This window comes from Anomalospiza imberbis, chromosome 1 (genome assembly GCF_031753505.1).
Source record: "Anomalospiza imberbis isolate Cuckoo-Finch-1a 21T00152 chromosome 1, ASM3175350v1, whole genome shotgun sequence".
NCBI lineage: Eukaryota > Metazoa > Chordata > Aves > Passeriformes > Viduidae > Anomalospiza > Anomalospiza imberbis.
The window spans coordinates 116,820,882-116,842,783 of record NC_089681.1 but is presented as its reverse complement, the minus strand read 5'-3'; the positions used below and the strand labels follow the sequence as shown (position 1 = coordinate 116,842,783).

General features: G+C 37.4%; 1 protein-coding gene across 3 annotated transcripts in view; it reads right to left on the bottom strand.

Annotated features, from left to right (window-relative positions):
* The window catches only part of RFTN1 (raftlin, lipid raft linker 1), a 96,399-nt gene that overhangs the window by 38,890 nt on the left and 35,607 nt on the right, over positions 1 to 21,902 (bottom strand). For all 3 annotated transcript variants that reach the window (XM_068207625.1, XM_068207634.1, XM_068207620.1), the window contains 2 exons: positions 16,944 to 17,130; positions 6,349 to 6,457 (listed from right to left, as the gene is read on the bottom strand). In XM_068207625.1, coding sequence (XP_068063726.1) covers positions 6,349 to 6,457; positions 16,944 to 17,130 — 296 coding nt within the window. The remainder of the gene's footprint in view (positions 1 to 6,348; positions 6,458 to 16,943; positions 17,131 to 21,902) is intronic.

The window sequence follows — 21,902 nt, the reverse complement described above, 5'->3', positions numbered from 1 at the left end:
TTGCAAATACCCTGGAGAGTGATGGCTTTGTGGTAGGATTTTTTTGGGTTTGTTTTAAGGACAGAAATTATTTCAGAAGAGACTGAAATCACATCTAGGTAAATAATCCTAGGTAACAAGACTCTAGAAGGGTCATTTTTTAGCCACAGAGATAACTCTGAACTGCTTATTTATTTGAAGGACAAACCTCTGAGCAGTATTAAAGACTCAATTTTTTCCCCTTTTCTCATTTACTGCCACCTGCTCTGACAGTAGACCGTGCAGGAAACTTCTGAACAGACCAGCTAAAACATATGTAAAATAAAGAATAATGCTTAGGATTACAATAGCCATCTAAGGACCCCTGGTAGCAACAAAGCAAATACAGACTTCACAGAAGAGATCCCTGTAAGACTGCAGCATCTGAGTCAAGAAATCCACCAACACACCAGTGTTCCTAAGAACCTGTGGATTTCTTTCTTTCGGGGTTCTTAGGTTAGGGTGACTCTAAGAGAGATCATAAGGAGTTTTTGATTTCTTTTCCTTAGCTCGAATGCAGTCAAAGAAGGAGCTTGGAATGCATCTAGTTGCTTTTTTAAGGTTGTTTATTTCTTCTGATCTCTATATTCTTTCTCTGAACTGCTGTGGTCTGCTTAGTACAGAAGCTATAGCAGTTTGGCCTCGAGTCTTGGGTGGCTCCCACATTATAGACTCAAAACTACGTGTGTATGTTTACAATTTCTTTACTAATTCTTATCACTTATGTTAGACAGTGAATCTCTACCTTAAAGTAATAGAAAAGTGCCACCAACACACTAAGACATGGAGGACAAGACAAAGAAGAAGAAGGCTAGGACATGCCCAGATTCCTCCATCTTGTACCCCTCGAACCCTATTCTAAAAATCCTAAAATTCTACTTTTCTACCCTGTGTTAGTTCAAATATTACACTATTAAAACCCTTGTGACTTGTAATTCTTCATCTAGAGTTGGCAGTTTTCTACAGGTTAAAATCGAAGTCACAGCTGATTCTGACTTCATGCTAGGGTCTCTGAGACCCCTGCCAGGGACTCGAGACAGCCAGGGCAGCCAGAGAGATGTCCTGGACTCTGGCAAGAACCCATAAGCTGCATCTCTTTGTTCCTTCTAAAAAACAAATCTCAATGTAAAAATTAAAAGATGAAGAATAAGTAATGAAAGAGACAAGAATATGACAAATGCTGTAACAGCTATATGAACCCCAGCATTTTTGTTATTATTCTTATTATCAGTAAAAAAATTATAATATCAATAATGTTCACATTCATTATTTTCTAGGAAATTGCAGACTTTTGTCTTCTCATTTCCTTGTCATGCTGTTAACAAAAAAAATAATAATATAAATACATATTATTTGGGAGACATTGATACGTTTCACATCTTCCAAATCCTCTTGCCATTTCCTAATTAGATGCTGAAGAGTTTAAAAACTCAGAAGCTGAGAGTTCAGAATAATTTCATTTTGCTTTCATGCAAAATATGGATATGTGAATCCCCTTGTTTTGATCACACAAAACAAATGTTCATTCGGATGTGAGTAAATATGTAGAAAAAAGTGAATCACTCCTTGACTAGAAACATTTATGGAAAAGATTTTAAAAGCTCTTGAAAATTTCTATAGGTATTTAGCTGTTATTTTAGAGGAGAAACCAAAGTCCTCCTAAATACTTCAAGCCTGCTTCTGTCTTGCAACTTAAAAGAAGCTGGAGAATTAACCTGTCTTTTAAGAGCAAGACTAACAAAAATTCTTCACCAATTAGAACTGTAACACTGATGACTCTCCAGAAAACAGTGTGCATGAACTAAGACAGCAGTAATTCTGAAAACTCCAAAACAGCTGCAGATCAATGGAAGGGAAAAAATCAAGAGAGCAGAAAAGAAGGATCTCAATATTTTAGTAGAGAAGCATGCAGTGAGAGTGACCCGTAGTTTTTCAGGGGGTGTAGCAGTTTCTTATCCAACCATTAAGCCAGTCTCCTGCCTGAGGCGCCTTCCAATGAAGAGAGGGCAGATAATAGCAGGGGGATCAAACTGCTCCAAGAAATGTCTCGCCCCTCAGAAGCACACTGAATTCAGCTACAGTTTAGCAATGCATATAAATTTTCAGAGCATAAACTAACACTTGAAACATTTTCATGGCATACCTCATGCCAGTTTTATTCCTGGTAACATTTACTTTTCCATAAAACTGTCAAGTGGGCTCAAATGCAGTAGATCCTTTCAGCAATGCAGGATGAGAGTTCTGTTGTTAGTATTGTACAGCCCTTCTTTCACAGCTGCTTTCTTTCTCTGCTCAACTTGCCTTTGAACCAGAGAGAACTGGGGGTCACTCTTTCAGAGGCCAACTCTAGATCAAGTACATGGGTGGCAGCATCCTTGCAATGTATTCTCTTGGCAGATTCCTCCTTTGGGTCCCATTCACTTATGTCTGAGAGGTACCATCGCTTCCACGGCCCAGCAATGCTATTACTAGGTAATAAAATAAATGTCAAGAAACTTACTGGCAAAGTAACTGTATTTGCAGGAGCCAAGATTATTTGTGGGGTGCTTTGGACTACAGGAGTTGTTCTGAGGATCAGTTAAGGGAGTGACACGTTCCTGGCAGCTTTGGAGCCACTGATGGTAATGATTTGTACTCATTGAAGTTGACCAAGAAACAAGAGAGGGAACGGCAATGAGCAGATTTGACACACATTGTCTCATCCAGCAGATTTCATGGCACAATAAGCATTACAAAGGTGTTTCACAATGGCAGTACTGTAACAAGTGGAACCAGTCCACTTCTGAAAATGCAGAACCAATTACTCATCTGTACTGCCTTAGGTTTGCTCTAAGAAATTAGACTCATTTCTGAAGCAAGTAAGAACAGACCAGCAGGGAGAGATCCATGTCTAGCCAAAAACACAAAAGAAAGATGCCTGCATTTGGATTTCAGTTTAGCTGCTCCAGTTTTAAACCATGCTCTTCTATGCTTATCATGCTTCCTACTTCCACAGGGACAAGAAATGTGAATCCTGCAATGGTGTCACACTGAAAAAAAGATACCGTACAAGAATTCCCTCAGACGGTGCATTATTAAGGAGATAACCAAGGATCCAAAAATGTGCTCCCTAAATTTTAAGAAGTCAAATCTGGGGAGACATGGTACAGAAGAAATCCTCCATTTCTTAACCTGTCACCAACATGGCAAAAATGTGAACGTAAGAGTAAAACCTTCTGCCTGTTACAGTTCTGGACATGTACCAGATTGTAGATTCTAGACATGTATCAGATTGATACAGAAAACAGAGGTCATGAGAAATATATTTGGCATTCATATATGATTGTGTATCCAAAATAAATCTTTACTTGGGATGGCAGCCTAGCTCCTCCTTCCCTTACTTGTCTCCATAGACTCTAGAGAACACTCTCAGATGAAGAAATGATAACAGGATACACAAAAACAAAAAGCAAGTAAGGAAGTAATTAAATGCTACCCTATTTGACATAAGTCTAAACATTACAAAATATGGTATCTTAGAAGTAACATCTCTACTTTCAACAATTTCAGAATGATCTGAGTCCCAGTGATCAAAGTTCAAAAGTTAGCTTTGCTTATTAAAAAGCAGGGGAGCAAATCTTTAATCTCTGTTTAGCCTGAGAGCAAAAGACAAGAGTGTTAATACCAATACAGCAGTACAGTTACTTCTTTCACTGCCCACAAATTACGTATCAAAGACACCATGGGACTGTTTGAGCTCTTTAGGACAGGTTAAGTCACACTAGATCCATACGGCTATCAAAGAACAAGCAATTTGTGGTGATGTCGACATGATTTTAAAGTATAGGAAGAGTATTTTATGCAACATCACGTCCCCAGTATTTAAATATTCCCTGTCTTGCCACAGCCAGAAACCGTGGCAGAAAAGCAGTGGAAAGAGTGGAGAACTACGACAAAGTCCAGCAACAGAACCAGGTTTGACCAGAGAGTCTTCCTTGGCATTTCCTAAATGTTTTATAGTCAACATTGTACTGAAGCACTTTGTTTTGGTGAGCAAGAAGCATTCTCCAGGTGAAATAACCTCCTTGTTATACATCTATATAGAGTTATAGAAGAAAAGCCTATATTACCTATTGAAAAATTGTATTGTGTTTGCAGAAGGAAGCAGTTAATATTCAATATTATGTACAATTTCAATGCAACAAAAAGTCAATCCAGAAAAGTTATTAAAATTGCATCCTTGTTCAAACTCAAGGTAAGTCATATTTGCTCAGCAGTGCACAATAAAATTAATAAAATTAGTTTTCTTGGTTTATAGGAATTTTTAGTAAGCTCAGGGAGAAAATTTTGTCTTCTTATTCTATTTTGAAAATATGACTATTGTATTTGGTTTGTGGTTTTTTAAATACAGTAATTTGCAATACACTAAGATGCTAAAACTGTGGTAAAAGGCTCTGTTATGTAAAGCTTATGAAAAGATAAAGGATTTCCCTATTCAATTAAAACATTCTATTAACTTCAATTGTATTCTACAGTTTGAGAAGAATTATAAGGCTGATCATTTTTTAAAGAAAGGAATTGCCTTCTCTAACAGCTTTTTGTTACTACTTTGTTTGAAGAATATCCTTTATTTTTCCATTTATCTTGTTTATAAACACCTGGTTTACTTACATGCCCTTAAAAGCAATGGATATTTTTGCTGCTGAGACAAATTAGTTAATATAACAATTAATTCCTACTCCCAAACAAGTCTTGTTTCCTGAGTTAGATTTACATATATGTGTTGAGACTTTCACAATGTGTATAATCAGATACAGTGACACAGCAAGCACTTGACAGCAACAGCTTCAAAGAACTTCAAATTTCTCTACATCAAATAACATCTGAGGGTGAGCGACATAGTCAACGTAGAGAGTAACAGTAAATATACATTCTAGCTATTAAAATTTAAATTATTATCTTTCAAAAAGGGATCTTCATAACCCCAAAATCAAATGGCTTCTATCAACAGAAAAATTTCCATGTCTAGAAAAGCATTCTAAAGAGTCTCAGAATTGGACATTTATGGAAATAAGATGACTCCTGGATTGTCATTTTGTTTTCATGTTATCCAGACTCTTTCTGAAGTTACAAATGCAAAGACATTTTCTGTTTCAATGATATACAATTTTGCGACCAGTTGTGACAGTTATGCCTACGTTTCTATTCTGACTCCAAGAACTGAAGAACAAAATCAAACATGTTGAAACTGGTACACAATAACAACACCAGTTTTTTCTAAGTGTGAATATATTGAAATAATCCAAGATAACATCCGAATAATAGTGTAATAACACAGTTCAACCTGAAACAAAATTTGGGCTCACATTTTTGAATGTTATTATGTGTTCAAAAACTTCAGTTTGTTCTGATACCCAAATCTATATATATTTAAGTATCAGATACTTACAGCTGCATTATTTTTAGTCCAGTTTTTACAATTCACAGTAAAAATGAAAGACTGAAGATCAGTGTAGTCTGTCAAGGTGAGTACCCATCAAGCTCATAAAGCCTGTGCTGTAGTTTATTCTACAAATTTTCTTAACTATTATCACTGCAAATGGACTAAAGCTAGTGGGGCATGCCTACTCACACCCTGTGGCTAAATAAATACACTACTCAGTGCTGGCTTATATAACATGTAACAGGACACAACAGATTCTGCAGAATTTAAAACAAGCACAATGTGAATCTGCTTTCACTAAAATGGACATAACCTGCTAATTTCCAGTCTGGCAGAATATTATAGTGTCAAAAATAATTTTAACAAGAAGGCAACAGATAAAGAATTGCAGTGTTCTCTTCAAATTCCCTAGTATATATTTAATACTTAATTGAAAGCAACACTCTTCTGGTTCACAAAAGTACTTAGGTTACCAGTACCAACTCTATCAAACACCATGTGATATTGAAACAAAACTTAAATAATCTGGGGGTAAAAGGCCTTTTAGGTAAAGCACTCTCCAATAGGATATCTGAACACTAAAACAGAAACTGTATGTATTGTTTCAACATAAAATGTTGTACATTGTAGGACCATCTTCTACATTGATATCATCTGTGGGAGGTCATTCTCCTGTGACACTACAAATAATTTTTTAATAATAATAGGATCAAAGTTGTTTCTTTCAAGAAGTATAACTGCTGTTCAGATACTTAAAATTACAAAACACCAAATTCTAGTGCAGCATTTCAGCTGGTCCAAGTGATATATATCCACACTGCCAAGCTGACAGAACTAGAAACAGTAATTATAGTGCAAATAAAAGCATACAGTGTTTCGGGGGTTCCTCCCCTTTTCGTTTTACTCACTTTCTTAATAAAATCAGGGATCTCCTTTTTCTCTGAAAGGTGGTTTAAAGAGGAGCAGCATTCTACCTCCAAGACGTATCCTTCACTATTGACATCACCTTTTGAAGACCTGAAGAGGCAGACAGAAAAAAAAGGATCAATTTCTGTTGTTACAACTGGATACCCAGATATCCCATTTGTAAGTATTTCTCCTGGAGAGCTAAATTTCAGACAAAACTTTGGTTCCAATACATTCCCCCCACTGAGCTCAATACAGTTCTGACAAGTGGCAGCCACAGTATCCACCCCCCATGCTAGGGGAGCAGATCACACCAATGACTGCAAATGGTGGGATGCTTCAGGGACTTACAGATTTCTTTTTCTGTCCAAGAAACACTTTGGCAGCCTGGCATCTAGGGCCAACACCAAGGAGATGCACGGGTGATATAACTCAGGATATACAAAAAGAAGGTTCCAATGCACTGGTCTGACAGATGCTCTGCGCCCCACAGGGCAGTCTGATATAAGATGCAGTTCAGACAGCAATTTAAAGAAACCCCTTCTCTTTATCTAGAACTCTCGCTAATCAAAATAGTTAAACCTTCAGTCTTACCTTATGTTTTATTTTTGAGAAATGTAAAGTTGTGCCTGAAGTCCCCCTCTCTTTCAGAAGAGACTAACTCCTAAAATAATTCAAAGCAAATGGCATCTGCCATATGCATTTGCTGAACAAATGAGCACTGTGAAAATAAGGTACTGGTTGAAATATGCCAAGGGACTGTTTGGAAGTTATACTGAATGATCTTCAGAAACAGTCTGCAGGCAGTGTTACTGAAGGCAGTTTTCATCTCCTCCAGACTCCCATGAAAGGAAACTGATACACCTGATCAATAGAGGACGTCTAGACAATCACTTGTTTTCGCAGTTTTTCAGAAGAACACATGGAAGAACATTAAAAATAAAAGCCAGCCTGTCATTCTTGGGATTAGTAACAAAGCAGTTATCTAACACTTCCCACAGAATCAAAAAATCTAGTTCCAAGTGAAGAACTAATCCTGGCTAGCAGTTGTTTGATGCCTGGGTACCTAGAAGACAGGAAGAAAAGTAGAGAAGTTTGAACTGGGAGTGTTGAGGAAACTGCAAAACAGGGGCTTGGCAGGCTTGCCATGCCTGCAGAAGCAAGCCTGTACAAAAGTCCTGTTCTGGGGACTGGGACTGTGTGACACGGAGCTTCAGCTACAGATGGTCCCAGGGGCTTTCCCAAGACACTTACAGTTCCCTGGAGCCATGCGATGCGTGGGCTGCTGACTGCAAACTGGCAGTGTTTCCTAGGCAATACTGCAGACATTTGCTATATTTGATCCTCCCACTTTCACACAGGCTACACTCTCACTTCATTTCTCTTATCTCACTTATACCTGAACAGGTGGTAGCAGACTGTGCATTGTTTGGTAACACTAAAGACCTTTCCCTATTTGCTTTTTTCCCTCTTTTCTAGGTTCTTCTTACAACCTGTCGTTCCATTCTCTACTTCATTCTGGACAAAAATTTCATCATTCCATTCTCTACTTCATTCTGGACAAAAATTTCAACAAAGTGTTAAAATTGTGTTAAAAAAAAAAGTTAGTGTTCATGAAAATTCTCCAAACATCTTAAAGAATTTACACAGGTCATTATTGGGGGACTAAGAGTATTCCAGAACTACTCCTCTGCAACAGGCACACATAAATTAATTTAAGCACCAAGAACAACTCAGTCAAGAGAATAAAATATCATTTTGAGAGGGACAACATGTGTACTGCAGACAACCATTTTTGCTGTTCTGAAGTCCGAGATAAGAAAATCCATCCTGTGCAGATTTTCTGCCACAGATGAACTCGAGAACATAAAAATAAACTTCAGAAAGCCTCCCTGCTAGTGTACTTACAACCAGACCTACTTTTTTTTTTAATCTGAATATGACTAACAGGAAAAGTAGCCCTGATGTTATCTAGCCATGTTCTAGACAGAAATAATATGAACTAGGGCTCTCTAATGCTCAAGCAATCAATAAACTATCAAAACAGCCACTTGATATTGCAAAGTCAAGTCCATACAACATCAAGTGGAGCAAATACAACTCTCCACTGCTTTGGCTGTTGCATAACTACAAATCAGAAGTGTGGTACCAGCAACAGGCAGCAAGGAACTAAGCTCTTTTTAGACAACCAATCCCATTTTAAGGGGACAACTGCAAAACTCTACAAATGCAAGGAACAAATATCTCCACTACTTCACTTCTTGGACAGAAGCTCCCTTCCAGCCCAGCTGAGGAAGCTACTTCCCTCCCAGAGACTGTAAAATGCTACAGCTCAAATTCAAAGTCAAGATATCAAATATTGGAAATTAAGTACACGTCATGCTATTTTATGTACCCGCCCATTTGGCACTGCTGTGACCCACATGAAAATTCACTATTCTAATTACTCTGAAAGAATGAGAAAGCCTGTATTTTAATGTTTAAATCCCCTGGATACCTGAAAAAAAATAAATCCTTTTCAACCTACATTGGTAAAGTTTATAGACAGGTATAAGAAAGAGAGAAGCTGGTGTGAACCACTCTCTCCTAATTCCTCTCCTCCCCCTGAATAGCTCCTTGAGCTCTGATCCTGTGCAATTTTTTGAGGACCTGCTTCCAACCTCTTTGAAAGGAGTAAGAGTTATCTGAGATACAATTATATCCATAAAACTATAGTGATTATTACTGCAGCTGCTTAAAAATGTCCTGTTTAACTCCTTTAAGAAGTACTTACTTTAAAATACACTTGCTGCTTGGAAATACTTAATTTTAGGCAATTAATTCCTTCTGTAACAGTTTGGGGGCTACTTCTGCACCAGGGCTCATGAAAGAAATGACATCAAATATGACTGCACTCTGTTATGAACATTATTTTAGAGAACACACTTAACAGATCCTACTACAGGCCATAAAATCCTTAGTTAAAATCTTCCAATAGAAGGAGTCTTTATTTCCAAGAAGTATTTTTCCATGCTTTCAAGTAAATGATGTCTATATATGTTAAAAGCAAGTCTTTGTTTATGCTGGTAGTTTTCATCTTTTTAGGAAAACTTTAAAAGCCTGTTATTCTGTCAAAAGCACACAAACAGGACAAGTGCCATAGCTTTTCATGTGAAAATAATAAATACCTGTGCATGTCACAGACCACAAAAATACTATTTTGAGCAAAGCTGGGTAGGCAAGGAATTGTTTCCAGTCTCTATGCAATAAACAATGCATTTCATACATGTATCACAAAGTATATCATAATATCATAAAAGTCTCTCATTAAAATCTTTGAATATTATTAGTATAGACATAGAGAAGTAGATAATTATAGGTACAGGCAAATTCTGTACTGACAGAAATTAATATCGTTTTAGTTTTATTAATTTAATGGGACTACTTTTAGGACCACTTTCACTAGAAACTATGACATAGGACCCTCACTAAATGTACATCTGTCAAGATCCCAGAAGCAAGAAAAAAGTCCAAAAAGCACAATTCTGTGCACTTGCATTCCTCTGCTCTCTTCTGAAAAAGGACTGATGTCAATTGTGAAAAATAACCCAATAATCCATACCCAGGAGTCTCTTACCACTTTTATAGCACAGGATGTTACTGGGAATCCAACATATAAAATATTTTTAAATTAAAGCAATGGTTTTATGCAAAGTTGATTTTCACTTTCCCATCATAAAATATTTCTCAACAAAAAGCAGAGGAGAAAGAGAAATGCTGAGATCAGTTTAGTCAAAAAAATATGGAAGCTCCAGCAGTTCTAAAGATCTTCCTTTTCTTCTGGATGCACAGTCATCAAGTTCTTCCATTTCTTTTCCTCCTCCTAAGCTGGAAAATGGAATCTTCCTCTCTTCACTCCTGCAAACATTTGGGTGTTTTGTACTGCCTTTATTCCTCTGATGAAAAAAATCACTGGGTTAATTCAAAAAAGTCCAGCCCTGAAAGAAGCACAACTGGATACACTAATGCTGTACCCTTCCTGGAAGCCAGGATGAGCAGGAGAAGCTGCTACATCCAGACTCACTACAACACCCTGTACTCACTGTAACGCATTTTGGGATACCTGAGAGGGAGCACATGGGACAGTGTGAACAACACTAGCACTTTCCCTGCAGTGAGGAAGGGCAGTCTCTTGCCTCCCACTCCAGGAGAGGGCAACCACTGGTTGGCCATGGAGATTGCCAGAAAATTTCACTGCAACTTACACACCCCGGGCTTTCATTTGCTTTTCTTTGTTATACATTGTTTGTTTATCATTAACAATTTTCCTGAAGAAGGGTTCTTCTGCCACTGTAAGTACCCTCAGTGCTCACCATGGACAACCTTAATCATAGGATGGCAAAGAGCTGAGATGGAATTTCAGTCTACCTGATGCTGAGCAGAGGAATAGCATTCACAGGCCTGGTGGGGTGGGGGTAGAGGGCACCCTCAAATTTTACAAATATGGAAAGGGCTCAGGACCACAGACTTCCAAAAAGTGTCATCCTGAAACCTAAACAGGGCTTCTAGTGCCACTAAACAAGAAGACTATACGTTGAATAAATAAGATTTTAACTTATAAATGGAAGTTCACTGGACAAAAATATGTTACAGTGGTTGTTTCACTAGGTTGTCATTTCCTGCACAGCTGTTTGCTGTTAAGCACCGTTTCATGGTAGAAAAACCATAACCAGCTGTGGAGAACCAGTAACTTACACAGTAACTATTAAAGCTGACAACTTGGTGTCCATTACAAACTGGATTTCCAATCCTTTTCAGATACAAGAAGGAATTGAGGAAGCCAACATTTGATCCTAATCTTCCAGAAGTTCCCTATGTCCATGAGCTCAGCAAGCCAAAACACACTTGTAAACTGCATAGACATTCTAAAATTACTATTTCATTACGATGATGCTAAGAATCTAAGCACAGTTTTAAGATTTTCCACTACACAGGAATAGCTCTACCATTCAAACAGAACTGTACATTCATAACAAACTGGTCTACATTACAAAAACAATAAAACCACACCAAAGTGACTAACATGAGCAGCTGGTATCTCTACAATTTCTGGTTAAATTTCCAGCAAAACTAGAGTATCTGAAAACCAAGAATGTAACAACTGAAAATCCATAGGTTTTGTGATGTCCAGCCAAAATTCACACCATTTTTTATAAAAAATAAAAGCAGGTATATTGCATCCTAAGAGCCTCAAGTCTAACCCATGTGACAGTGTTTTAATGTTATTATCTAAACGTTTTCTTTACTATAGGAAATCTTATCACTTATTATTTGTTAGTAAAATTTATAAACTCTTTTTAATGACAGTATATAAAGTTTCTTGAGAAAAGTTTGGGCATGTATTGATACACAGGCATCTTTAATGTGCAGTGTTTTAATATTCAGAATACAGATGAAAGGACATTTATTTCGGGTCGCTGTTAAAAGTTATTGTGAGGAAATATGTATTTCTTTGAACTTCTAACAGATAACAAGCCTTCAAAACTCAAACCATTGTCCTTTGAGCTAAAGGAAGATATCTGTTGACTCTTGGGCAGGGAATAAATATTATCTTTTCATTAAGTTGAAATCAGCCTGCTGAGAGCCGCAACACACACTACATTTCCACACAAACCTGTTGGATCCCTAATGCTCATGAAGGTAAATTCAAACAATTCCCATCTTCAAGCTTAAATCCTACATGAAAACCAAATAGACACACACACACACACATACACATTTTTATTCAAAATAAAAATATATTGTACTGATGCAAAGTACTTACTTTCACCAAAGTGAAATACTAGCAAAATCAGGAAACTGTAAAAATCTTTGTTTACTAGTAAACTTTTGAACTCAGTCTGTCATATTCCTTTGCAGATAAACAGAGTTCTTGTTACACAGCTGATGATAATTTGAATTTGTAAGAACTAACAGACACAGGAATTACAGAAATAAGAATTAGAATCATCTTATCAAGTGAATCTCTACAACACCTGACACCTCATTATTCTGCAGAAAGGCAAAACAGCTGCAAAGCTGTTTGAGGACAGAACAGAAATTTAGAACATTTAGAAACTCTCAAAAAATTATGATTAAATTAAACGACTTAGTCTACTTCTGCAGAGCAATGTTTCCCTGTTGGTTGCTTTACTGACTGAAGGCAAAACCTGTAGATGGTACATCCTAAGACACAGTTGGAACAATGGAGAGAAATTCTTTGGAATATCATTTATATCCCCTGCTTCTCTATCATGGTATCAAATAAAGCATCTTCAAACATGTCCAAACTATTATAAGCAGACAGTTTATGAGCCCAGACCCTGTACCTTTCCCGGTAAAAGAGAATGGAGGTTGCTTTCCAGCGGTGAGTACTTAGAAAGGGACATAAAAGCATTTTAACTGACACTGAATTTTGAAACTTGAAGATACCAGACAGGAGTATCACACTACAGGTTGCTGGGAACAACTTAAAGCTGCTTTGTGCTATGGTTTTGTTGTAATTTTGTTCAGGGGCTGACTTAGCAATTTCTCTGCAGGAAACAGATAACCTGCAACAGCCATAAGCTGTCCAAAACAAGAATGCACCCAAGACACCTGGACAGAGATTGTTAAAGAGAAAAACCAGTGAGTGTGGAAATAAAAGGCCAAGGAGAAAAAGGTTACTGCAGACATAAAGAACAACTGACTACTACTCCTTGGGGGAATGTAAGAATGTGTTACTCTCCTCATCTTGGTTAGCGAGAATCTTCCAAATATGGACCTTCCCCAGTTCCTTCCATCAGCAAAGACCCACTGTCACATGTTCACGCTTTTCGAGTACCAGCCTGTATTCCCTTTCCTGAGATTCTAAGTGTAAATCAGTGTGAATGTACTCTTCTCAAGCATGAGTGTGAACAGCAGGCCACACCTATGCTCCACACTTGGGGCCTTCCCCAAATTCAGAAAAAAAAAAAAAAAATCTGCAAAAACCTGGGCTCACAGAGTTTTCCTTCGCACAAATGATACAAGATTCTTCAAGATTTCTTCCTCAAGAAACCCACGTATCTCAGAACTCAGCACACACAATAGGACACACAACTGCTTTTTCATTAAGTCCACTGAAAATTAGAGGGGGAAAGAAAGTATTCATGTGTGTTGAAGTTATTATTCCTTTATCGGACTCTATTCTATGTGATTTTCAAACCACTTTCCAAACAACTGCTTAGTGTATACCATGCCATTAGATGCTACAGAAATATTTAAATTTATTATATTAAATTTAATGAGAACTTTTTTTTTTTAATGAGAGTTTTTAGCAACTTGGTAGACTACCTTCATGCTCAGTGCCTCTAAAGAGTTAAACACTCCTACATTTATTTCACTTACTTTAATTGAATGTGATGCCTTTTGCACTGCAAACAATTGCATTGTTGGTTTTTTTAAAAATCTGTCCCTTAATTCCATATTTTCCCTAACACTTTCGGTGGATAATCCTTGGTTTTCAACATGTACAGCTTCCATATATGATAGGGATGTGTTTCTTCAAACGTCCTACAGCAGGAATGGCTCCTATTTCCATATTTACCACAAATGATTACACAGTCAAGATAACAAAGCCAGAGATACCAGATTGAACAGAAAGCTACCAAAGTGACTTTAAAAGTCACCTTAATGTACAATGCCATTGCAAATTCACTAGGAATATTTTGAGACTACAGGACAATGGCAAAATAGGATAAAAATAACACTAACAGGTAATTTCCATGAATTCTAATGCACCTCATGCCTCAGCATTACCTTTTCCATTTTATTGTTGAACAAATTCAGGCACTGCAAATGAGAGCAGCAGCATGGTGTTCCTGATACCCATCATCTGCTGCAGCTGACATAGCCTCTTCTTACCTTTGGGGAGGCAGAGCTATAAAACTAAGTTCACAAATCAACAGTATTACTTTTAAACCATAAAACTGACATGGAAAGGTGCAACACTGATTAAAGACTAATTCAAGCATTCAATTCTGTCTCTGTACAGCTGGAATTGGCATTACTGTAGGCACTAAAGCAATAATTTCATTTCTGTTCCATTCAGAGAACAGAAAAAGGAAGGTGCAAAACACACTTGGTATCTGCCAGACAATGGACAGATGAAGTGCAGAGTGTTGGAGCTACCTGTGGTGAAACACCTGCAGTGAGAAAAGAGCTGCAGCTTCAGGTGCTCTGCATCTGGGAATGCCCAGGAAGCCCAAGGATGGGCCCCACACCAAGGTACAGAGTTTTTCATGACTCTTGGCTCCTCACAAGCACTGTACCACCAAAGGGGTGGATCTGCACTCCACAGCATAATTGATGTTACTAGTGACCCTACTACTGTGGCTGGACTACTTTTACTCCTAAAATCTTACGACAGAAATAAGTACTCATCTGATCTTAGCTTAAGCAGACCTAACTTCTACCCAAGATTTAATTGTTATATACAGAGACTGCCTTGAGATGACAAGACACCTGACAGTCCTCAGGGGGAAAAAATCTAATTTAATCATTATCAGCAGTGTAATGAGAAAGGTTAATTAAAAAATTAACAGTATGTCTTTTTTCTTCATACTGTTACATATTTTTAGTCCCCAGCTGTTTGTGAAATGACATGAACTTGCAGTTCAGATACAGGTGGTCTCTATGCAGGCCATAGTTATCTGAAATCTGTGCAACACCCACTCTCTTCATCACACTTGGCAATACAAGTGTTTGTTGCACCCACACACTATGGGAGAAACTGCTTCCATACTCTCAGCCAAACTCAGCAACATTTAATCTACATGAAACATTAAACTGATGTAATTTCCTTTCTGGTACTTGTTTTTTTCCTGCTTCACCACGTCTCTTCTGCTTCCCTAGGCAGTCAAAATTGACAGATAAGAGAATGCAGAGAAACGGGCTGTGAATGTAAAAGGAAATATAATTGGTTCAAGACTCTCTACTGTCTTCAAATTTGTAGAGTCATTTACAGCTGTCTAAAGCATGTGACACTGGCACCCAAGTGAGTGAGCAGACAATTAAGATTTTGTACTCTTCCACAATCACTCTGCATGGATGTGAACTACTGGACACAGTAGTGTGAGAGCAGTGACACTGAGCGCTCTGGCTTGAGGACCACATCACTCCACTGAGAAGGAAGCTGCTCTTCCCTGACAGGCCTTCAGAGTTCAAACCTGGAAGATGCTGAACCCTCAACACCCCTAACCAACAGAAGTCCTTAAGCACTTTACATTACAAACTCATGCATGTAAACACTTTCATTGCTTGCAGCAAGTTATGGTGTAGGCAGGGAAGACAAGGCCCCAAAACCATGCAATCTCAGCCCCCATCACTCAACAAGTCCACTGTTCAGCCAAACATTCTATGCTTTAACCATAAAACTGGAAGCTATTTAAACAATAACATCAGGCAAGCCAGCATGAAGTTCTGTATTAATACAAACTAAAATCAAGTCAAGGCAAATTAAGAGTTATTTTAGAAGCTCAAATTGCTTGTGACACCTAATGCCTACATACACTTGCTAACAAAATGCAGAACTTTTTCCTTAGGTCAGAGGCTGAATTTCAACTCTGTCCATAACCTCTATCAACTGGCTGCCAGGCTGAAGCAAATTGAACAGTGAATGATTTGCTTTTTAAATAGAAGTATAAACCAGCTACATCCTTTCCTTCAAGCAGCACCACAAAGAGAGGGACTAGGACTGGCTGATGGAGGTTTAATTATCTGCCAGCCTTCAGAATTGGTCATGGTAAGAAGGGCTGGTCTGGGGAATGCAGCTTATGTAGGAAACTGTAGAGAATGGCTGCAACAATACAGGTAGCTGCAGAATTCAGGGTGGTGAGATAATATTGAATTAGGTTTTAAATCATCAACCAAAAATCTTATGTTTACAAATATCCACATTTCAACTTTCTTCTGGGCTATTTAACAGCACATCCTATTGATTTCTTTAAGAAATCACAATAAATCATAAAAGAACAGAATTCCTGTTTCTTTACTCATCTTCACACTTTGATTACGCAAAATATTCTTAATACATTTTAATAAGTTAACAAAGCAGGAAAGCTTTTTATTTATGGAGTTTGCACTGACTAAAACTTGTATTGTTTGGAGAAAAGAAGGGCTTAAAGTCTACACATAAATTTAAGAAGTATGCATTAGTACTACAGTTCTCAAATTAATTGCATTAACTGTAACCATCTAAACACAAAATATGACTTTTCTAAGCAAGCAATTCTCCTGTCATAATTTAATCTAATAAATTTTTAAAGGGTACCAACCAGACCATCCTCACAAACTGTCATGCATAGGGCTTGTTTGTTTGCCTCTCATGACAACACATCCCAAAATATAGAGCATATTTCAACTTGTTATTCTCCAAGTCGCCTGCCAAGCTGCAGACAAATTGTAAACATGAAGAACATGTTAAGCCTATTCAAGCCCACAAAAGAAAAAAAAGTCAAGTCTTGCACAGTAAACTCTGCTATAATTTCCTGATGTAGGTCAAAACTCAGCAGGAAATCACATTGTCTATTTTTATCCCAGTTCACTGGAAGTGCTTTACCTTTCTGTTTTCTTGATAAGCACAGCCCTGAAGATTTGTTCCTGGGGAGTTTTCTCTTTTTCATCAGTTGGTTGCACAAAAGGGTGGACAGCAGCCAAGACAAAGCCCTGCTGGTACAATTCTTCCAGCTGAGCTGGAAGATCAGAAAAGGAGGAGAGCTTGATTGCAGATGATCCTGGCAGCTCAGCTGGAAACAAAAAGAAACTGGTCAATAACCTGACACTGGACTATCATGTATTTTAAAATCCAGGCTCTTCAGAGTCAAGTAAGCTTCACACTGATCTACAATATTAACACCAAAACTGACCTTTCCTGAGACCCATTTTGTATTTCATATTTTAAGCAGGCTGTCTTGGCGAAGGACTTGTATTACACAAGAGACTCATGCAATTAAACAAGAAATCAGATACATTAAAATGCCAAATCCACTACACAGTCTGGCAGAGATAAGTTGAAGAATTTAATAAAAACAAGGCAGTTGGTCAAAAGATATTCTAGGTTTTGGTAGTTGTCATAGTAATGGCAAGTAAAGAAGAGTGAGCCATGAGGCAAAAACACAAAACAAGAGAAAAGAGTCAATGAAGGCAGAAAATGTCAAATTCAAAAGCTATAAAAAGCATCCATCTACACAAAATCAGACTAAGAGATCACTGATGCAAGATGCCAATGAGATCAAGTATCTGCCAAAATGTCTTAAGAGGATTTTGTAGGTGTATTGATAATAGGAACGTTGAGTGATGCATATAGCTATAGTTGACCTATTGCTATAGTTGACCTATAGCAATGAGAAACCTTTTAGAATAAACACTAAATCTTATACCCAGGGTTTAAACAAACTTATACATATTAGAGAAGAGGATGAGACATAGCATATGAAAATAATCCTTCCCCAATCTGCTTACTGTAAGGTTTTATGCCTTCCTGTCAAGTATTTGTTGCTGACTCCTGTCAAGACACTTGACATACACATGGATATTTCAGTCAGTATAGCAATTGCCCTTATTTCTTTGGAGTCTTGTGGGATTCAAAAGGAAATCCCATAAATCACCTAAAAAAATATTTTATTATTTTCTTCTCTACATCAGTAATTCCTCATACACTTTTCATATTTTATGAGAAATGACATCTCTCCTTCCTGACCTTTGCCTCTTCACTTCCATCTCGCTTGGAGGATATTTATTATGTCATCTAAACCACGCCAGGGCATACAGGGTGGTGAGGCGCTGGATGTTCTTCCCTCCCACTGAAACTAGGAGGGAAGGGATACTGAGATAAACACAACAAAGGTTCCCAGTACCTTGCAAGCCTTTGCTTAAAAAAAAAAAAAAACCCAAAAAAAAAACCACTGGAGAACAGTTTGTTTGAAATAAGCCGGCAGTGCAAAATAAGGTTTCATTGTACTGCTTTTCCATCAAACCATACGGCTACCCTTTATGAATAATTTAAGGAGTTATCAAAAAACTAATAAATATTCAAACCAAATAATACCAAGGAATAATTTAAATAATAATAGAATAGATGTGCTTGGTATGTTTTTTTCCTCATATAAGACCATGTTCCAGAAGGAAATAATGGAACTTTTTGACCAGGAGTATAAGATGTAGAATTTTTTATTATTTTTACAAATAAAATGAGATCCAAGCAACATGCACATTGACAGACAATAGGGCTCTACCTTCTACAACAGCATACAAATCACTTCAGAGTCATAAAAAGAGATGGTACAATGAATAATGCATAATAAATAATAAACCCAACAGTTACTTACTGGAGCCTACTGGGGATAAAAATATGGAAGTCCAGATTTTAGAACTCCATTTTTCCTCTTGTGCTCAGAGACTCCAAATATTTTTGACTACAGTGCAACTAATTAATTTCTAAATGAGGGGTTTACTTGGATACAATGGAATGACTAAACACTACTCAGTACTGTTAATTCTGGTCAGAGTGCTCCAATTTTTAACCATCCCCTATGAAAACTGATGCTCACCTGGCGTATGTACGTAGCATCAGGATTCTTCTGAGGATAACTTGAGTAAGATTAGTAAAAAGTCTAGTCATTAACATGGGAGACTGACTGCTTCCTCCTAAAAGCTAAACATCAGGAAAAAGTGTGGAAATGCATGCAATTGGAGCCTTGGGATGTAACTTGATTAAAAAAGAAATGTAATAGAAAATAGAGATGGGTGGGATCATCCAGCAGGTTCATCCTACTACCTAGAGGCAGGATCAGTTCTAGTTTAGTTGTTTCTCCATTTTTCTCATCTATTTTTAAAAACCTTTAGTAATGGAATTTCCACAAGCCCCCTAAGTCATTTTTCAGCACTTCTCTATTCTTCCTACTCAAAACCCTTTCCTAGCATGTGGCCTAAATTTCCCTCTCTTAAATTCATGAATGCTACTTCCCCACTAGAGTATTTCTTTTCTGCAACAGCATTTTATAACTCCTAAAACCATTAATGCCTTAATCTTACTTTCTTTATACTGTATAAACTCAGTCCTTTCAATGTTCCTGTTCTCATGTCTTCTGTATTTCTAAGTAACACTTGATGTTCTCTCCTGATTCTCTTCAACTGGTCCACATTTTTCTTCAAGTATAGTACCTAATTTTGACCACGGTGATCCAGCACAAGCCTCACCACTGCTCTGTAGAATGGAAAACTCTAACACTTACTACATCCTATGTCGTTTACAGCATTGGGGGAAAAAATCCAAGTAAATTCTCCCCATAACTAACAGTGGCCAATTTTCCTGTTCTTCACAAATTTTAGGATTTTTCCTCTCAGTTTTCAAGGGCCATTCTGACTTTCACACCATGAACAGCACTTCTCAGACTCACAAACTATAATAAACATACTCAGCAGTCATTGCTGCAATAGTTAATGAAAATTATGAACTTTAACAGACTCAGACCAGAACAATTTTAAGCCTTACAGCTAATACATATTTTTGGTTTGATGCTGAACTATAGCTAATTTCTCCTGGGACAAGAGATCCTTCATAGCAGAAAGACAGCTCCTATTACCCAACCAATGCCCACAAGGTCTCTGAGTTTCCTGGATCTACAGACCTGTGCTGTGCATTCTTGTTACTCTCCAACTGGTTTGAGCTGTGCAGATTCCTCCCCAGAAATCCCTGCTACACATCATCCCGTGGATTATTTCATAACTCAATTTTTCTAGTATCTTTCTGGGCATTAAGTTAGGCTAACAATCTCACATGTCTCTTTAAATGTAGGTTAAAGAAGGACATCACATTTTGCTACAGAGTCATATTCATTCTTCAACAGTTTTCAATCTTAAATTATAAAATCTCAATTATTTCTTCAGCTAATTCATCTACAGTGCATACCTGTAAGTTTGGCCTACTTGGAAACATCTAATTTATTAAATTAGTTGTCAATTTAGTCTTTCCTTACTTTACCTTAGAAAAATGCTAACATTTTCAGAAAACCTTACCCAGTTTCCAGTAAAATAGTTGTTAGAGAGAATTCTAACCGTATCACTTTAGAAGCAAAAGGAAGATCAAAATTGTGTACAACAGGGATCTGTATAAGGTAAAAGAGCAAATGAAAAACCAAATAAACACCAGTGCTTGTAAGCCTTTACTTTGCCAAAAGATAATGCTGACTTCATTTATCGGCCTCTTTTTTCCTCTTGAACTGCAGCTGGCTCTAAGTTTTAGGTTCTGGTACATATTTGCACATTTATGGTTGTATTTCTCAATGTGACCTCAAAAGATTCCTTTGTTTATCACCTAGATGAGTGTGTAAGAAACTTGTAAATGAATGAAGCCACATTCTTCAGTTTCGTTAAGGTTGAAGGTCGAAATAGTAGTGCTCACTGCTTTTGGACTGGATCACCAGACAAATCAGTTTGCTGCCTGATACATACAGAAAACTACAACTATAGAAACTCTTTAAAAATAGAGTAAGGTTGCGTTATACAACTGATATCTCTAAGGTGACTTTTCTGGGTCTAGGGATTTGTGCATTTTTTGCTGCCAATGGAAAAACCTGACCAGATATTCTCACTAACCCTAATCTTACCACAGAGAAATCAGTAAGAGGAGTGAACTTCCATAAAAACCTACAAGTTGTCATCTATATTTGAAAGTGATCATTTCCGTAGCTCCAAAAAGCAATTTATGGGAAAAAGAGAAAGGAGGCACAGACTACTAGCAGGATCCTGAGGGACTGAGAGCAGGCTGAGAAACAAGATTGGGAAGACAGATATTGAAGAGGACTTCTTCTTCCTGTGTTAAGGAGCTCCTCCTTCCCTCCCACTGGATCATCCAGGCCTTCTACCACAGAGAACAGCCACTGACTGGCTTCAAACTGAAGCATCTTATGTGACCTCTGACAACTGTGCTGTGGTCCACACTAATGAGGGAAATACCTCCTGATCAAATATTAAGAGAGAAGACAGTTATATAGACAGTTACACTTACATAGACAGTTAACTGTCTATGAAAAGTAGTTTGCTTTTTGTATATTTAAACATTAGATTTGGGTACCTTTGAGGTGCTGTAAACCAATACTCTGAAATAAGAAAGGTATACTATGCCTTATAAAATAATCCCTGGATTCACCTATTAGCCCATGCTTAATGACACCTGTCATCAAGTACAAGACATCTTTATATAATATACATACTCAACAGAATTCTGTGATTTTAACTCTATTCTATTTGATAAACAGCAAATTCCTCTTCCTGACACTTACATTTAAGACAAAGATAAAACGAACTTGATTATTTTTTAATTTCCTATTACCTGAATGATAGCTATGTCCCAGAAAAGCTGAAACATTAAATGCCAAAATGGCATTTATTTAATTTCTCTTTACTGAAATGGTCAAATCTGAGGTCAGCTTTGGGTCTTAGTTTCTCAGCACCTATCCTTAATACTTTATTTAAAAGAGCAAGAACACAGTTCTACTTTAAATTTCTATTATCCTGT